The sequence below is a fragment of the Pimephales promelas genome, chromosome 6 (genome assembly GCF_988280905.1).
Source record: "Pimephales promelas chromosome 6, fPimPro1.hap1.1, whole genome shotgun sequence".
Taxonomy (NCBI): domain Eukaryota; kingdom Metazoa; phylum Chordata; class Actinopteri; order Cypriniformes; family Leuciscidae; genus Pimephales; species Pimephales promelas.
This window is the reverse complement of record NC_142774.1, coordinates 27,749,438-27,769,073: the sequence shown is the minus strand read 5'-3', so window position 1 is coordinate 27,769,073 and position 19,636 is coordinate 27,749,438. Positions and strand designations below refer to the sequence as shown.

Genomic DNA, 19,636 nt, shown 5'->3' with positions numbered 1-19,636 from the left:
CTTGCATCCTTGACCAGTGCTAACATCTACATTCTGCGACTTCTAAATTTACTATTGTTAAAGGGTTAGTTCACCCAAAAATGAAAATTCTGGCAGTATTTACTCACCCTCATGTTGTTCCAACCCCGTAAGACCTTCATTCATCTTCGGAACACAAATTAAGATATTTAAGATAACTCCTGCATACTAGTCCATATAGGCTTCTTGAGGGAATGACTTGCTGTCCTCGAAAAGTCATTAAAGACATCGTTAAAATAGTCCAAGTGACTACAGGGGCTCAATCTTAAGTTTATCAAACATCGAGAACACTTTTGTGCGCAAAAAAACAACAAAAATAACAACTTTATTTAAACTATTTGTTTATTTCTCCCTCTGCGCGAGTCAGGTTTCTAGTTTAATAGCGTAAGCTTCTGTTATTGTACGTCACACGCATCACACACATGACCAGCGTCGGCCAATAGTGAGCCTAAGTGTGACGCAGCTCTACGCAATCACACTACGTTAACTGACTAGAGGCCCATAGAGAAGGAAGTGAATAGCTGAAATAAAGTCGTTATTTTTGTTTGTTTTTGCGCACAAAAAGTATTCTCGTCGTTTGATAAAGTTAAAATTGAGCCACTGTAGTCACTTGGACTATTTAACGATGTCTTTAATGACTTTTCGATGCCAGCAAGAGTCATTCCCTCAAGAAGCCTATGGACTAGTATGCAGGAGCGATCTTAATATCTTAAATATCTTAATTTGTGTTCTGAAGATGAATGAAGGTCTTGCGGGGTTGGAACAACATGAGGGTGAGTAAATACTGACAGAATTTTCATTTTTGGGTGAACTAACCCTTTAACTTATTTATTTGATTAGCTATACTTGTTCCTTGCTTTGTTCTGTGCCTAAAATATTCTTTACAAATGGTGCTACACTAATAAAAACTTTATTAATCATAGAATTCTAGAATCTTAGATTACTATTCAAAAAAGGCAAATGTTAAATAAAAAGAGAGAAAAATGATAAATGCAGATATGACTTGAAGGATTAAATCAAGAACTTGCATGAAAAAGAGCATCTCAAAAGGCCAATTTACACTGCACCAACAGATGCGATCAATGGCAACAGAAAATTTGTTGAGTTTTGTCAGATCATCGTGTTGGAGTCTGTTAGCATTGTTGTTGTTTTTGGCGATTGAACATGTTTAATTAGCATTAATCGGTTTGTGGAATAACTGAAAAGTGTCGTTCTGTAATCTGGTGATTGTGCGTATAGGTCTGGATCCTGTCCTTCAGAGCTGTATCCCTCCCAATCCACAAGGTTATGTAACTGATTAGCCCAAGCAAAGGATCCATCAATCTCCAGTGGAGGAGGTGGCGTTGATTCAGTGATTACTGGTTCCGGTGCAGGGTGTGCAGGTTTCAGGAGGGATACATGGAAGGAAGAAAAGATACAATCATCAGCAGGAAGCTTTAGTCTAGATAACCGGGTTGATTTGACTTAATATCTTAAATGGACGTACTTCCTATCTAACTAAGCTTCCTGCTAGGTAGCCTCAGACATAGATTCCTTGTAAAAAGTCATACAATCTGGCCAGGTAGTAATTAGAGTGGGCACTCCTCCAACAGTCAGCCTGGATCTTCTGTGTCCTGATGGCTCGCTGAAGCCAGACATGGGTGCTGTCCCACACCCTTTCACTTCTGTTTAACATTGTGTGTAATTGGGTCATTCGTATACACGGAGAACACCCAGCCGTGATCAGAGGCAGTCAGCACTGCTTGTGTGTTTTTTGTAACTTGTACAATGAGGATAACAAAAGTGTGAGCCGGGAAGTAAGGTTAAAAAACACAAATTTCACTAAAAAGCTCTTCAGGCTGCTTCAGGCAGCTAAGGCAAATGCGCAGTCTCAAGCGTGTCATGTTTGGCAACCAGAGCTTCTGCAGTGACACAATGAGTTTACCAATTGACGATTGGCTCTTTTACTTAAAAGACGGGACTTATTCCGCCAAGTCGTACTTTACACTTTCTCCCATTTTTATAATAATATGAATGAACCGTCTTGTTTAATCTTAAAGTTTTGGTGGTCAAACTCGGCACAGAGAGCAAAGAGATGATAGCAAATAATGCTAACATCAGCAGCCATGGCACTGAACGAACAATCGCTATTACAGTATATTTACTACGAAAAAGACTTCACCACTGTCTGCTGCGACTGCCAGGTTTGAAGGCACTGGGACCATCAGTGAAGGATCTACCTCACTGGATACCAGTCTCGTTCAGATTGATCCAGTGGCCGGGATGGTACTGGCCGATGATGGCCGATGATGTCCGATTGGCTTTCCAGCGGGAGGGGCGGGGCATATGCATACAACCGCCATCTTTGGTGTTACGGGTTTTCCCTATATAGTTGTATTAAGGATTGAGGAAGTGGCATGTCTCTATATAAATAGTCTCTGGCCAAGGTGACACAATGGGATCTGAGGCTGGGGGCGGAGCCACGTGATCTTCACACCCAGAAAAAGCTGACTCACAGCAGGTCCCAGGTCAGAGGAGGGCTCGAGAGTGCTGGTACCCCTGGGCTTATGACCCAAAGCAATTTGTCGAATAAATCACTCTTTCTGTAAAACATTATCATCACTGTATAAACAGTTCATGTGGCCTTGTTGAGACACCATTTGAAAATTCATGGACTCTAAACACTTTCTCACTCACTAAAACACATTTTGCACTTCAAAACACTAAACACAGGCAGACAAAGGGTACAGTTTTTTTTAAACCAAATTCTCAATAGTCTAAAGCAAGTTGTTGAATAAATCACTTTCTGTAAAACCTTTAAACTACCTACACATGACCACATTAGCATTTATCATGCATTGTATATATTGTGGTAAATTTTGACTAACTTGTTGTAGAATGTATGTCATAACCAATATCAACCTTGCATCATGGACCATTTTGCAAATGACCATTTTACAAACAAACAAACAAACAAACAAACAAACAAACAAACAAACAAACAAACAAACAAACAAACCAACCTCACAAGAGAGCATCCCCTGAGACACAACTCTGTTGAAACAACTATCAAAATGGATGGTTTGAAATTGCAACATGATTGTTTTGAAAAATATATATAATTTCATAACTTATGATAGGATATAAAGTAGGAATGAGAGTAGTGTCTGTCGTCACTCGTCTCAGCAACTATTTGTTCATCATCTTCAGAAATAAGCAGGGTCTTGTGTCCATTCCTCACACTACAAACAAATAAACCGATCTGGCGAAACAGCTGCCAATGTACACTAGGTGGCGGTCATGTTCCAAAGGAGTGAGCGGCCATTAAACACGAAGAAGAAAACGAACCCAATCAGCGACTCTTCTCAGTTTGAATGCGAGCGGTTTGGTAACGTTACTGTTCATTGTTTTTGTAATAGAATACTTTTTTGATTTTTTAATTAACGTTATAGGGTTATTAAGTAGTCTCGAGAAGGGATCTACATGTCGATATCTCATCGAGGTAAACTCAGTTGTCAACATTGTCAGCGCTTTTTTTATTTTTAAAATATGCGCATGGTTTCCTGTAACTTAACGTTAAGTTATAACGTTATTGTTTTTGTCCGTGTATTCAGTCTATTTCGTGTTTAGTGTTTTCGAGAATCGATAACAGTGACAGTTTTCATGTTTATTGTCTACTTGTTTTGGTTGTTAGTGTTTTTATTCATTTATTATTTTTATATTAGTATAACGTTACTAACTAACGTTATGTCAGGAGTTTTTTTTTTGTAATAATAAGCAGATTCATACACAATTATCTAGGGAATGTACAGAACAAATACATCTAAAAACATCTCTTGTAGGCAGTCAAATAATGCTATTTAAATGTTTTTGTGACAGTAAGAAATGTTAAATCACCTCCATCTGTAAAGATTATTGCCCAGAAACATCAAAAATACCATAAAATACAAGATGCAAATATAGATTTTTCAGAGGTTATGGAATGGGAAAATTAAACATTATTAATGAAGTTTTACAAATGAAACACTTTGTTGTCTTCACAAGAATATGCTCATTAGCATGACAAATGGGGTTTAATTTAAAACCATGATCTTGAAGTCTTATCATTTGCTCTACTGTTTGAGTTACAGGTTCAAAAAAGAGTTATGTTGGTTCTCCATTCTTATATAATATTAATATTTTTAATTCTACACTCTAGTAAAGATCCAAGATGAACACAAGAGTAAAAAATGGGCCGGTGTTTATCAAGACATACAGTAAACGAATGCGTAAGGTGGAGCCTTGGTTCTCCCCTGACCTGAAGAAAGCAGCGTTCTCTTTTTCAAGCACTCTTTCATCAGATCAGTCCATACCAGAGATGACACAACCCAAGAAACGGTAAAACATGCTCGCCCACTTATTCATTCTTATTTTTTTTTATAGTAAAGCTGTTATCCATGCCAGTTTATCATTCTTTTCTCTGTTCTAAGGAAAAAAAGAGAAACAGCCTCTCGCCCTGCTAAAAGCAAAGACATGACTGCCATAAAGGAGAACATGAGTGATGAGGAAAACTACTCGGCATTCAGGTCAGGACTCACGACTGGGACAAAATGCCACACCAGTATATCTTACTCGCTTTGCGTGGAAAAAATGAAATGTCTTTCCTTACAGAGAATGTTATTTGACTGCAGTTGTCAACTTCCAATGATGTTTAATGAATTAGGCTAACATTGCAGAACTGCAAAATTCCGTTTATTTACTTATACCTTTTTTGAAACATAGTTTTAATGTTCCTTGAATTTAACCCCTAATCTTATTTGGCTTATTTTGAAGATTTCTAAAACCCATTAAAAATTGAACTCAACAGTTATCTTTTCCTTCACTGTTCTGTATGCCTGTTTCTCTGCAGAAAGAAGACAAATGGTAAACCAGTAAGGACTACAGCTGTGAGAAAGACTCAAACAAAAAAGAAGGCTAAAATATATGAGCAATTAATGCTCAGCAATAGCAGTGAAAATGATGAGTCCTTTATGACGAAGAAAGGCCATGCAAAAACATCTGCTAAATGTGCTGGGTAAGTTTTATTATACGTTTCTTAAATGAAATCAGAATGTCGTAACTGTTGCTTGAGTCCGTGTCTGTGAAATGCTTTGTATCTCTGTAGTTCCAAGAAAGTGTTAGACCCTCCCCATTTGAGCAGGTTTGTCACTCACCGCAAAAGACCAGCACCACCCATGCGCACAAAGCAGATTGTAAGTAACATTATTTGTTTTTTGTGTGTGTGTAACATGAGAAAATGTTGATGGATTGTCAATATCAAAATCGGTGTTCTTGCTTCTCCCCTTCTTCTCTTTTCACCTAGTCTGTTGCCGTTCACCGTACACTAAATTCCTCTGATGATTTCCTCCCTGTGTTCTCCCAAAACAAGCAGTTCTACAAGAAACAACATGACTCAGATAATCATGCTGCTAACAAGACCCGCAAACGCGCACAGAACCGTGCGGCTCTGGCTGAGGTCTCGTTCAATGATAGTGATGACCAGCAGCTTCCAAGTAAACGTCCCCTGCTGGCCAGCACTCCATCAGTGGTCTGCAGAAAGCTCAGGAACTTACCAGAGCCCTCCATCAGTGAGATATCCTCCCTTAGCTTTGATGAACTTCACCAAGAAGCTGGGTGTGGAGAGGCGGATCAGAGAAAAGGAGGATCTGAAGTAGAGACCACGTCTGCACAGGCTACCAGAGGTTTTGGATGTGTGTTAACACCGCCACACCTAGAATCCTTAGTAGAGGACCTAAAAGAGAGGTGAGTAATGGCTGCTAATTTACAAAAACCTATTGTTGATTTATGAATGTTTATGAGAGATTTTTTACAAATGTTTTCATCACTAGTCAGAAGTTTTGAAACCATTTTTGAATTTGTTTCTCAGCAATTTGTTACGTAATATTTAACGGAGTATTTCACTTTTGAAATAAAAAACTTTTGCTGATAATTTACTCACCCCCATGTCATCCAAGATGTCCATGTCATTCTTTCTTCAGTCGAAAAGAAATGAAGGTTTTTGATGAAAACATTCCAGCATTTTTCTCCATATAATGCACTTCAGTGGGAACCAAACGGTTCAAGGTCCAAAAGACACTTTCAGTACAAACTGCAAACTGTTTAAAGGGTTTTAACGATTCCAGACGATGAATAAGGATCTTATCAAGCAAAACGATCGCTCATTTAAAATAAAAATAACAACGTTTAAGTTTTATAAGCTGCGATGCAGGTTTGTGACTCTCCTATTCGAACTCGTTCATCAAAATGAAGTCAATTCGTTCGTTTCGTTCGTTGAATGAACCAAATGACTCTGAAAAAGATTTGATCATTTTGATGAACGAGTTTGAATAGGAGAGTCACAAACGTGCGTCACAGAACAGAGCAAGGTGAGCATTTGAGCGTATAAAACTTTATTTATTTATTAGAGCGATCGTTTCGCTTGATTAGAGCATTATTCATTGTCTGGAATCGTTTAAAGCCCTTTGAATCGTTTGCAGTTTGTACTGAAAGTGTCTTTTGGACCTTGAACGGTTTGGTTCCCACTGAAGTGCATTATATGGAGAAAAATGCTTAATTTCTTCTCGACTGAAGAAAGAAAGACATAGACATCTTGGATGACATGGGGGTGAGTAAATTATCAGCAAAAGTTTTTTTATAAAAGTGAACTACTCCTTTAAGCTGTCCCTAGCAGTAATAATAAAGAATCATGAGTTCAAACGTTCAACTGCTAGTGTATGTAAAAATTGCCACATTTTTATTTGAGTAAAAAGTTCCAATTCATTTCTGTCTGTTGATATAGATGTCGCACAGTGGATGTAGACTTAGCGCTCAAAAGAATAGATGTCACAGACCATCTGTCGTCGCAAAGCTGCAGCAGGAAACAGGAAGAGAAGATTACCTCAAATCCTCCATGTTTGGAGTCCTCCAAAGCAAATAAACAGAACAGCCAAAACTATGTAACTGCTTCATCCAACTGCTCCTCACTATCCAAACCGTCCCTCTATATCTCCTCTAAGTCTTTTAACACTTCTTCTTCAACTGAAGCAATTGGCTCAAATATGTCCCTTATTGAACGTCTTAAAGCTGAATGTCTGTTATCTTCCCTCACTGTCTGCATTCCCCGTCTTGACTTGGTTGCATATCCTTTTGTCCACCAGGGGGCAACAAAAGCTCCCTGCACTGACTCGCCATACATGCTCCCCATCAGTCGCAGGGAAACTGTCACCTCTCTATCTTTTAAGGGGACAGGGAATGATATCCCAAACAGTCCAATACATCACAGGTCTCCCAGTAATGCTGAAGTGGTTGTTCGACGCTTATCTGCATCGTTCCAACCACCTCCAGTCTCTCCACCTGCCGCTGCATGTCATAGCAAAAGACGACCGCCTGCTGTGCCTAAAGAACGCACAGGTGCTGGTACTGGGACTGGTCGTAAAGTTTGTGTGAGTGGGCTGAATGTCAGCCGCTGGTCAAAAAGGGGTACTGGAGAGTTCAATGAAAAACGGAAGAAAAGGGAAGGACGAACAAAGGCTGTGTCAGGAGACTACAGTTCTGGGTGCAGCATGTTATCTGCTGGAGCAGACACCTTTTCAGCGGTCAGTTATTGTCAAGAATACATTACTGCGCTTATTATGCTATGCTATTTGTATTTACTTTTTATTAATTTTCACAAATTCTTTGAGAAGTAATTAAAACAGTTTATTTACGTATCATTGTCTTTCACTAGAATATAGTTCACAGCAATCCACTTTACAATTTACACATTTTTTTGTACTTAAACCATTTACTCGTAATATGTTCTTGCATCCCATCTGTAATTCAATTTGGAATTGCTTATTTTAATGAGGACTGTATTTTTAGTATTCACTTTTTTTTTTTAAATATTAATTTAGTGTGATTACCATACTATTATGAATTGACTATCATTATGTTAAGCCTAGAGACCCATAATATGTACCTGGAGCTTTATGCAATTTTTGTCAACTTACTTAATCTTATACGTCTCTTATCTTATCTTATGAATATTTATATGGGCATTATTATTATTATTACAATTTATTTATCCAAGACCAACATCTTACTACCCAGAAATATGTGCTACCTCTTTGAGATTCAGTGTTTTTATTATTATGTAGAATGCAAAGTCACCCCCACACCATGGGGGTGTGTGCGTGTGTGTGTTTATGGATATCTTCAGTTTGCATTTAGTAAATGAAATCAAAAGTATTTTTTACTTCCAATTCTCCAGGGTTATTTTTCAGGGGGAAGAAAAATGCCATTGTTTTGCAAAAACAATTGTAACCAAATTTTTTAGCTGCTTGTCTTTTTTTTCTTTTTCTGTGTGTTCATGCAGGAAACAACATGTGGCTGGCTGCAGGGCACCAGTGGGATTGTTCTGGCTGTGACGCCTCTCAGAGTGTCACAAATGAATCTCTCCTCCATCCTGGCCAACTTCACTCCAGACACACTCACGACACACTCCTGGGGCCGACTAAAGGCAGCACTGTCCCTACATAAGAAGAAAACTGGTATGTTTACAGCAGACCACATAAAGCCAGTAGACACGAACAAAGGTCTTTGATTTATATATCAAACTGCCCAGAGTTTGCCTAATTGAGAATGGTACATGATGGTTTATTTTTAGTGCCACCTTTGTTCTGTTACCTCTCTCTTAAAATAACTTGAAAGCATGTAAAATGGCCTGAAGTTCTTTCCTAAAATGTTGTGTATAAATGTGTGTACTGCAGCAATTCCGACCCCACGGCGCTTGGGACAGTATCATCTGAAGTCCCCAGGATGTGGCTTTACAGCTGACACCACCAGTGTAGACATGTTTGCTTCCCCTCTGTTCACACCATCCAGAGTCACACCTTCACGCATGCTCCGGTCCACCATGAACACCCCCATGGTAAAGACACAGAGATATTTATATTCATTCCTTAACTCCAATGAACAGTTATGTAAATAAAGGTCTCCTTTAATTCAAGAAACTGTATTCCTAATAAATACATACAGTTTGCGTGCTTTATTCACATTTCAGAAATGCTGAAATAACTAGATTTAAAGTTATGCATTTGTCTCAAAATAGATTTGACTTTGGTTCATAATGAATAGTTTTCCACTATGGAAGCTTGTTTCACCATGGAATAAAAAAAAGAATATTTTTTTCCTCTCATAATTGAGATCTAATCCTGCAATTCTAAGAAAAATTCAGATTTGTGAAAGAAAAAGTCATAGTTACGCAAAAGAAGATATTTTGAATAATGTTGGTATGGTAACCAAACAGTTGATTGGGGCCCCATTGATTTTCCTATGAAAGTCAAGGGCCCATCAACCGTCTGGTTACTGACATTCTTCAAAATATCATCTTTTGTGTTTAACAGAAGAAAGAAATTCATAAGTTTTAAACAAATTGAGGGTGAGTAAATGATGACAGAATTTTCATTTTGAAGTGTTACAAGTATAATGGAATGTATTGTACGGTCTACAATATAAAATCATTTTTTATGCTTTTTAATTTCTGTTACTTTCTCAGATAATTTATGCCTCTTTATTCCAGTTATTTCTCTATTACATCTAATCTCTGTGATGTCACTTTTCCTCTGCCTTTGTGTTCCAGACTTCATATGATGACATCAGCGATGCAGATAAAGTCTATCAGGAATGTCAACAGAATGGCCCAATATCCTTTAGCGACTGTATCCCTCCGGCTCGCATGAAACACTGTAACAAGATTGGCGAAGGGACATTTGGAGAGGTCTTCTCAACTATAAATGATTCCAATGAGACCGTTGCTCTCAAAGTATGTGCTCAATTTATCCTTATACAATTTCATTGTTGAAGCATACTTCATGCAAACGCATAATGTTTAAAATACAGTTTGAACTTCTGTGTATCTATATATGTAAATAGATGTTTAGTCACTGATTTGTAAGCAGAATTATTTCGTAAACATACAAAAATGACTAAAGTGATGTTTAAATGTAATTTCTATAGATCATCCCTGTAGAAGGCAGTCAGCAGGTCAACGGGGAGCACCAGAAAAAATTTTGTGAAATCCTTCATGAAATCATCATTTCCAAGTAAGATCTCTGGCATATCTCAACAAATATGTTACACATTTGAATGAATGGTGTTTAAATATTCAACACATCTTCAATGTTCCTACAGAGAGCTGAGCAGCCTTAACATAAAGGAGATTAACAAAACAGACGGTTTCATTGGGCTCAACAAGTATGCTTCTACCTTTTTTTAAATTTTAATATATAGCGTATAAATGATTGGAAGTTTGAATGTTACATTTCTAAGAATACACGCATAAAGAAGGACATTTTGTTTAGAAAGAAATAGTTTTTCAATAATTTTACCTTGGGTGAACGATTCGTTTACTTTGTAGTTTACATTGTGTCCGTGGATGTTATCCCGAAGCTCTGCTCAAAGCCTGGGATGAGTTTGACCGTCAGAAGGGATCAGAGAATGACAGACCTGGTAAGCTAAATGTGTAAACAATTTATGTCTTTAAATAGTTTTATATGTAGTGACCGTTAATGTATTGCTTCTGTTGGCACAGATTTCTTTGACGATGAGCAGCTGTTTTTAATCTTGGAGTTTGAGTTTGGAGGGAGTGATCTAGAGAACATTAATGGAAAGGTACTTGCGCACAGGTTTCTATATTTATACAGGTTTGTCTGTTCCAGGTATTCTATAAAGCCTGTCCACTGAACATCTTTGGTGTGAATTCAGGCCCCTTCACTTTAGTGACTGACCTTGCTGATACTTTTGTCATTGTATGGTTTAACATGAATTGATTTTGAGTTATTTCACCAAAAAATGTACATTGTGTTACTCGTATAACTTGCTTTAATTTTCGAAAAACAAATGAAGATATTTTTAATGATACCACTGAAAGGCCATTTCACCAAAAGTTCAAAATGCACATATGCAGAGCACATCAAATATGGTAAACTGAAGCTTAACCTTATTTGCTTAATGCACAAGAACAAACCTCATTGGATCTTGCTTAAGCTCAAGTGAGGCATGAAAACAAACCTCATTTGTTCTCGCACATCAGTAAAGCATAGTTGAGCTTCCTGTTATTTGATGTTTTTCTTCATGTCTCTTCTAGGGGTGTAACAATGTCATGCCACAATATATTGCAATACAAAAATACAACACGTATCGTGGATGGTGACAATACGTATCGTAGCTAGTCCCCCTAAAATAAAAAATTACTGTGTGAGAAATTTTAAAAAATGTAGTGTAATTATTAAACTAATATATATTATGTTGAATGTAATGTATAATAATGCAATGGGGGAATATTTGTGGGTCCTGATAATGCCAAATGACTGATGTTACAAGTAAAAAGTAACATTATTTTAAATATATCTAGTCAGTGAAAGAGTGGAAAAATATTCATCTAAAATAATTCTGTATTTTCAGCTTCAGAATCATAAATATTTTAGTCCAAGCCTATTCATTTAAACCCACAGTGTAATATCATATGTAGCATTTTGATCAACAGTACATTTTTTGTTTTTTTGTTAACCTTTTACCATATGTCTTGGAGTATCGCAATAATATTGTATTGTTAGTTCAGTATCGTATTATGTATCGAATCGTGACATGAGGTAGTCTCTTCGGAGGACTAGTTTACAATATCTTTATGAACTTTGTTCAAAAATGTTTTGGTGGACTGGCATAAATCTCATTCTTTCATTAAAAAAATAATGAGATTTGTGTTTTGAAGAACAAGAAAAATCTTACGGTTTGGAACGGCGCAAGGATAAGCAAACGATAACAATTTGCCTTTTTGGGTGAACTATCCCTTTAAGAACTACTCTAATATCTCAGCTTGTTTATTAGAAGTGATTGTCCATATACTTTGAGCTATATTCTATCATTATGACAACTTAAAAGTTTGTTTGTGTGTACCATTGCAGCTAACCTCCATGGCCCAGGCAAAAAGTGTCCTTCACCAAGTCACCGCAGCTTTGGCAGTAGCTGAGCAAGCCCTGTGCTTTGAACACAGGTAACAAGTTTGAAGCTGAAATTTAAATGTAGATGCATACAAATTTATATTTGTATGTTGTCAGTGTAAGCTGATTTAAGTGGTGTGCGCTGATGTTTCAGAGATCTTCATTGGGGGAACATCCTTGTGAAGAATGTTAAGCTCAAGCATAACGAGTTCATTCTGAATGGAACAACGCATTCCATAGAGACTCGAGGGATTCATGTCAATATTATTGACTACTCGCTCTCACGGCTGGAGATCGGTCAGTCCAATGCAGAACTCTTTCTCTAACTCCTTTTGGCACAAATATTTTTCAGTCTCGTAAATGTAGTTTTTAAGCTGTTAAAGTTGCAAATCCCATGTTTATTAACCATCATCCAACATTCAATTAATTTAGCATGTATCCCCCTAGCCTTACTCTCAACATGGTGACTTCACCATTTTCCACCAATGGTGGCCTTCCTTGACCTTCTCAACTGCACCAATCTAACAATTAAAATCATACATTATTTTGAGATTCAGTGAACAGTTTGAATCTTAAATTAGTCTTTAACTTTTTATTTTATTTTTATAAATGTTGTTGATTTGTATTTGGAAAGCTAAACCAACCATTCCAAGAAAAAAATGATCAAAAAACTTACATTTCCCATAAATTAACTTCAAATCAATATTTGGTCTCAAATTAGCTAGCCATTAGTAAAGGACAAATTTGACAGTTTTATATCCATGAACGTACAACGGTCATTGTAATAATACAAAGCTGGTTGAAAATGTAGGTTTTTATCCTTTAAGGGAAACTTTAATTTAGTCAAAATTAGCAACGTTTACTCTTGGTACAAGAGTTGAGAATGTAGTAAAACTGGTACACGTGAATCGGAAAATAAATGCTTTAACACTTTTCTCTCTCTCTCTCAGATGGACTGACGGTGTCATGTGATATCTCTTCTGATGAAGAATTGTTTATGGGACAGGGAGATTACCAGTTTGACGTCTACCGCCTAATGAAGAAAGAAAACAAGTGTGTGCTTTAGCCTCAGACAGGAAGAAATTTAAAATGCTTTCATTCTATTTGATGATTCTCATTGTTCTTTCTTCATTCTCTGTTTCTCAGTAACTGCTGGTCCACATATAATCCTCACTCCAATGTGTTGTGGCTGCACTATCTGGCTGACAAGCTTCTAAGTATGAACTACAAGAACAAAGCCAAGTCCAACCAGCAGAGGACGCTGAAGAGCGGCCTCAAATCATTCCATTCGGAGATCCTGAATTATCCATCAGCGACAGAAGCTCTTATGAACTGCACATTCTTTCAGTGAAACTTTTGTTTTAATTAACACAATATATATATACCTGTATATTTAGATTGACCAGTCCAGGGCACGAAAAATGTTCTATAAAAAGGATATTTAAAAACAAATAAAGAAAATGCTATCATGCAATTTAAAAAACAAAAATATGTAATTTATTGATATTCATTAGTTATCTTGAGATGGTTAGAGTTTTGGCATAAAATGGCGAAAACAGCTATTCTTGCATTCTCTTTTTGTTAAAGAAAAGTTTCAACATTCCACAGCATTTTTCCAGCAATCCAAACTTGGCAGTTCATTTTATTAATTAATAGAGGTCCATGTAGCATTTGGTGCAGAACTGTGCACTTTTTTTTCCTTTTAGACTTTGATATCATCCTTTTGCTGGGAGAAACCACACGTGAAGCATCAATGGAGGAAGCCTCTACACAGGAACATTCTCCATTCTCTTCTTTCAGCTCTTTGATATGTCCACTCACTCTGACCGTAGAGTCCTGTAGTCCTTCATTGGTTATAACCGAATGCATAATCTCTTAATTTTTGTAACAATTTAAGACATTGGGTCTGTGTGCTGCATTTTGTTAAACGGGATAATAGTGAGATGTGTCCTGTAGAAAAGCTTATTTGGTGTTTAGCTTGCAGTCGAGTGTAATTATGCAGAAAGTGAGACTTTGGTGGTCCTGTTCTCAATATGTTGGGACAGATACAGCCAAATGTTCAGTGGGACCTCAAAAAGAGAAATATTTGGTGAACCACTCCTGTTTTTGAGGGTCTTGTCCATCAGGCCCTGTTTCAATAACCCTCTGCTCAGCAGGATTCCTGAAAAACAAGCACAAGATAAGAATTAGATTATAGATATAACATCTTGTGCATTTTTTTTGAGCCTGCAAGGTGGGAATGTCCAGTGGAAACTAAATGAACTGCGACACAATAAGAGGTTCTGAAAGTGCTGTAATTGTTTGGGTGATCACTGCTTACAGAAGGTTGTGACAGACCCAAATCACTGGTGCTTTATTGCATTTTCCCATTTGCCAAGTATCTTACTGTAGTGATTACTTTCATTTCTGGGGTTATGGCATTGCGCTGTGTCAGAGATATTAACATGTCCCTAATAAGATCAGTCACAAACATGATCCTTGCACGATCTCATCTATAGTGTCTTATTAACTCACTGTCATCTATTGCAACACATTTCTTCTCCCTCTTCATCGTTCTGCCATTTTCTTCTCCGCTAAAGAAACTCTTAAAGGGTTAGTTCACCAAAAAATGAAAATTCTGTCAGTATTTACTCACCCTCATGTTGTTCCAAACCTCTATGTGTTTATTTGTTCTGCTGAACACAAAGGAAGATATTTGGAAGAATGTTTTAATCAAACAGATCTCATTCCTCATTGACTACCATAGTATGTATTTTTTCCTACTATGGTAGTCAATGGGGAATGAGATCTGTTTGATTAGTCCTTATCCGTACTCCTCTAACAATTTTGACCTTAAGACCTCTTTTTAAGGGTTAAGATTATTTCTGAATTACTTTTTTCTTTACTAGGATTTTTTCTTAATTTTAGGAGTAAACGCCCACATTTCTATAAATTTTCTTAGAATTTTGTCACTCTGAGCTATTTTTTTGCATTAAGATTCTTTATGAATACGGGCCCAGGTTTTGAATGGTTTTTGGAATGTATTATGTCACAGACCTGGCAACCCTGAATTACACTTAAAAATATATTTTGTAGGCAATTTCAATCCATGCAATATAATATGATTTTCCTTGCAATAGAAAAGGCACTACATAACTTTGCAACATGATCTCATGACTTTCAAGTCAAGTGGCATGTTATCTGCATTTTGAGCCGTATGCGTGTATGTTTACGCCGTTAAATGTCCAAGTGATTCCGCGTGTATGTACACCCCGTAAAATGTCCGAGCAAAACGAAAATGTAGATCTACATCTGGGGAGCGATTTTTTTTTATTTTTATTTTCTAGGATGGTAGTGGAAGACTCATAAATGGTATTAACCCCAGTGACGGGTAGGTCATATATTTATATATACAGTAATGTAACATTAAGTCAACGGCATTCATAAACACGCTGAAAAGCGATTATGCGTGTTGATAGCGCGCCAAAAATGGAAATACGAATTGGCGTGTCATACTTATGCCATTTCATGAGATCAGTCTGAACTTTGAATAAAAGCAACAATTTATCTATGCCATTCCTTTAGCTCAAACAGCTAGCCATGGTGCTAACAACACGGAGCTGAGGTCATGAGGTCGAAACATGGTGAATGTATGTTTTAAATGCAATGTAGCTCACTTCGGATAATTGGATAATTACGGATAATTGGATATTATTCAGCACATTTATGGATTTGGCATTTTCCTGAAATTAATAATTCTCGATAAGAACCGACTTCATCTGTTGAGATATGTATTAATCTACCTCAAAAAGGTTTTTTAAAAAGCAAAGGAGATAACCTTCAGGATTAGCTGGTTAGCTCTAGGACTGCGGGTATGCGGGAGATTACCTGACGTGCTGGTTGTATTTCATTTTAAGCTGGGGCTGATGTCGCACTTCTTGTGAAGGTGGGCGGCTGTGTCTGATAGAGGTTCTGTGTTCAGCATGAGGGGAGGTGGGGGTGTGTGTCCTTGTTAGGGGGGTTCCTCGCCCGCTCTGTTCCACACTGGGTAATCCACGCTCAACTGGTGAGCATTTGGCCTTGGGTGACCCCCCATCATATGAGCAGAGGTTCGGGATGCTAGTTTCCTCAACCCCCTTTTTCTATATACGGTACAGAAGACAGATTAAATCCGAAGCTTCTCTCAGTTTTTATATGATACTTGATGAATTGTTTTTTTTAAATTCATTGTTTTGTGGGGTTTGGATCAGTGTATATGTGTGCTACCTTCATAGTAGGTGTGAGGGTTCCTGCTTGTGTCCTGGAGTCATAAGGCTTCAATATTTCATCACTGCTGAGAGTTGGATGCTGGGATAGCTGGTGGAGGTCCTCCTGAAATAGTAAGAGAAATGAATTCAAGAGAGATGAAGAGACACAAGTATGAGTAGCCTGTGTTTCCCATGTGTACATGCGTGTCCAGGGGCGTAGCACCAAATTCTGGGCCCTGTACACTCTCAATGTCAATGGGCCCCCTACACATGGCATTGTACGATGCGGGTTAGCAAAGTGAAAATTCAATTTTGAATGAAATGTATTTTTTTAATTATTTGAATATAAACAAATATAAACAGTGTTTAAATAATAAAATCAGATTATAGTAATGACTGGTTCTTTCATTCACCACCTGAATTGATGCATTTGGCCTACTTGTGCTCAAATACCTTTAAACCTTATAGGCTACATTATTATATTATTATATTATTATTATTATTATTATTATAGGCCTACATATTAGGCTACATCGGTTTTGTGTACTAACATTTTGATCCATGATACTGATGCAAGTTTTAAATGAAAAACATTTATTTTTAAGTAGGAGAACACAAGAACACGAGAGACAACTGTACCCTCAGAAACCAGGTTAAACTGATGCTACCAACTTTCTCAGTTGGTCGCATCAGCATTTGATTTCGTCGCGGTTATTTTTTTATTTTTTTTGCTACATGCCATGGGATTAATCAATGCATGCCGATGAATAGTGGTTTTAATGGACCAAAGCCAGCAAAGGCTTACCATAAATACCTGTAATATATTAATTATCATTGCCAAATTTCAGGATTTTCATGGATTTTGGACAGTAATTTTAATTTGTAATTTTAAGAATTTTACATTTGAATTACATTCAATCTATCTATTTACATTTGAATCATAATCTTCTGTGTCTGTCATTTTTCTATTAGCATCATATTTCTATCTTTTAAAAATCATTAAACATTCAAATGTACATTACATTTTAAAAGATTAGAGTATTACAACAAGCTAAAACAGATTTTTCGTTATCAAATTTTATAAGTTAGTTCAAAAATCAGAAATCTCACACTCCTTACCTCCTGCATTTTGTAATAATTTGTTTCCTGAGACATTTTAATTTTTATATTTTTATTCATGAATTCGTTTTGGCGTGTTCCATCGTCAGTGTGCAATGCGCGCGTGACGTCTATGTGTCTTGCGGAAGAACACTGTTGCCGGAGCTACTTCTCTCCATAATGTCTATGGCGAGTCACGCAGTCACTGGGCAATTTCGCATCCGAGTCAACCCCGGGAATCCGGGATAAAAAAAATAGTCCGAATATAAACACTTATAACAGGCGTAGTGATTCAGGATAAGTCAAAAACACGGTTTGGAAAATGGATTCATGATGTAGCCTATTCGTTCGTTTTGAACATACGGACTGCAGTCTGCAGCAGCTGATACAACGGTCGGTGTTCTTTTGCGCGAGCGTCCACTCGTATATGCGACGCGACCACATCACATACAATTTTAACTCGCACAATCAAATTCTCAAAAAAATGGTGGCATATGAGACCAATTTGGTCGCAGTCTGGAACCCTGCATTAGCAGCAGCTGTTTGGAGTTGACTAAGTTACGTTAACTTTAATTGGATGTAACGTTAGGTGGAATAGGTGCATATAGCAAACTCAGTTCACCTTTTGGGAAGAAAGCAGTCATCAGCTGCTTCCCCGCATTCTGCCTCCCATCTTTTTCTTTCCTCTCTTTCTTTTTTTTAAAGCCCGATTTGGGCTTTTTGCACAGCATGATCAGATCAGGCTCCCGTTACAGGCTCTAGGCTCACTGCGTTATTACTTGTTTGCCGCCCGCTGCGTCTATGGGCGGTCGACGCGTTGCGGACTAAACCATTTGGAAGGGGGTCCAGAGTGTCTGGCACGGAGTTCATTTTGGTCAATATTTTTTTTTAAATTATTATTAATGACATCAATTGGAGGGCCCAATTAATTCTAATTAGGTTTAAAAAATTTTTTTTTTTAAATTGGTGGGATTTCAAAGGGCCCTCTCCCTAGACGGGGCCCTGGGTAGTCAGGTCCACTTTTCCCCCCACTACCACGCCCCTGTGCGTGTCTAACCACTAGACTTTTGATGAGTTGGTCTCTCTCGCTTAGCTTGTCCTGGAGTTTAGCAATGGTGTGCAAGTCTTCTACTCTTCTCTTTCCTCTTTCTTCCCTTTCTCTCAACCTACAAACATAAAATACAAGCACACAAAACAGACATGTAAAGATGAAATAAATGCATCAACAACATTAATATATTAAATATATGGCCACCTGTGTTTTAGACATTCTAATATAGATAACAGTAATAATTTGAACAGAACCTTGTATTTATATTAGTACTGTATTTGTACAAGTTAAAGATGAGTCTGTAATGTGATACAGTATTAGGCGTGTTAAAATATAGTAAAATGTGTTAAATGGACAGAAACTACAATTGCATAGCTAAAATTATTATCAAATTAGCCATTATATTCAATAAATTAGCATTAAAGGTGCAAAGGATGTGTGAAACTTTGACAAACACTCCAATTCTGTAGAAAATCCTAGTCGTGAGCCATCGCCATATATTGTCTTTCATGGGTTAATTCTGTATGTAAGTGTGGTTTGCGTTTTGTATTATTGATGTGGGAGGAGTAGGTACTCTGTTTCCAAGGCAACTATGCGGGCCTGTAGTCGTGTTTGGGCGGTGCTGAAGTCTGATATTATGGTCTGGATCTCCATCCTGTGCTCTCTCTTTACACTCTCCACGTTATTCCTGTGATCAGACCCATCCGTTTCACCAGCTGCATCTCGTTCCTCTGGGAAACTGCAAGTCACATACACATACATCAACATCCCACATTTTCTGCAACTGTGCACGCAGAGCCATATCACATAACAGATTTACACGCCCCTAAATATCACGGAAAAAAGGAAGTTGGTCATTTACGTTCATGCATCTTTGTTTGATTTAAAATCACGTTTCCACCAAAAACGTGCAGGTGTTTGTGGGTAGAGCAGGTGCTCAGCTGGCAGATCTGCAAACTCTCATAACTGGCTGAGCAAACAATGATGTAAGTGTTACTAGAGTACATACCCTGCCTACGAACTTTATTTACAAGTCCTTTGAGTTTTCAAAACAAGTTTAAATCCAGGTAATTTAATTCAGCTTCTTTTGATGCAACAGCCAGTAGTTATTAAATAGATTTCAAATAAAATTCATTTAAATAAATTCAACATGGCATTTAATGAAATAAAATCATGTTATTTTAGATAATAACAGAGCCACTGTGCAAAGCGAAGTACACATCAACAAGATCTACAGAATGCACATCTTATCTCTGCATACCACTCTT

At 37.4% G+C, this 19,636-nt stretch overlaps 2 protein-coding genes across 3 annotated transcripts in view; one reads left to right on the top strand and one right to left on the bottom strand.

The window, feature by feature from the left end:
• Positions 1-3,271: 3,271 nt before the first annotated feature.
• haspin (histone H3 associated protein kinase) lies at positions 3,272-13,482 on the top strand. 2 transcript variants are annotated; one of them, XM_089132326.1, is made up of 18 exons: positions 3,272-3,385; positions 4,196-4,374; positions 4,467-4,562; positions 4,886-5,050; positions 5,141-5,228; positions 5,339-5,778; positions 6,815-7,610; positions 8,369-8,543; positions 8,763-8,923; positions 9,635-9,817; positions 10,012-10,097; positions 10,186-10,248; positions 10,412-10,503; positions 10,586-10,665; positions 11,958-12,046; positions 12,148-12,290; positions 12,944-13,046; positions 13,140-13,482. In XM_089132326.1, the coding sequence occupies exons 2-18, from the start codon at positions 4,208-4,210 to the stop codon at positions 13,342-13,344; spliced, it is 3,132 nt and encodes a 1,043-aa protein (XP_088988452.1). In that variant the 5' UTR covers positions 3,272-3,385; positions 4,196-4,207; the 3' UTR covers positions 13,345-13,482. The 2 variants fall into 2 exon arrangements, with proteins under 2 accessions (XP_088988452.1, XP_088988451.1); XM_089132325.1 differs by having other exon boundaries at positions 3,340-3,499.
• Positions 13,465-19,636, bottom strand: part of fam184b (family with sequence similarity 184 member B) — a 39,420-nt gene continuing 33,248 nt past the window's right edge. Inside the window, exons 15-19 of the mRNA XM_089132324.1 lie at positions 18,943-19,107; positions 18,375-18,483; positions 16,239-16,343; positions 15,861-16,114; positions 13,465-14,154 (exon numbers count right to left, since the gene is read on the bottom strand). Coding sequence (XP_088988450.1) covers positions 14,064-14,154; positions 15,861-16,114; positions 16,239-16,343; positions 18,375-18,483; positions 18,943-19,107 — 724 coding nt within the window. The 3' untranslated portion in view covers positions 13,465-14,063. The remainder of the gene's footprint in view (positions 14,155-15,860; positions 16,115-16,238; positions 16,344-18,374; positions 18,484-18,942; positions 19,108-19,636) is intronic.

Excerpts from the sequence above, each read along its gene's own strand:
- haspin (XM_089132326.1), top strand. The coding sequence starts at position 4,208 with ATGAACACAAGAGTAAAAAATGGGCCGGTGTTTATCAAGACATACAGT. Across the intron at positions 8,924-9,634 it reads CCACCATGAACACCCCCATG|ACTTCATATGATGACATCAG; the intron begins GTAAAGACACAG and ends TTTGTGTTCCAG. Across the intron at positions 13,047-13,139 it reads CTAATGAAGAAAGAAAACAA|TAACTGCTGGTCCACATATA; the intron begins GTGTGTGCTTTA and ends TCTGTTTCTCAG.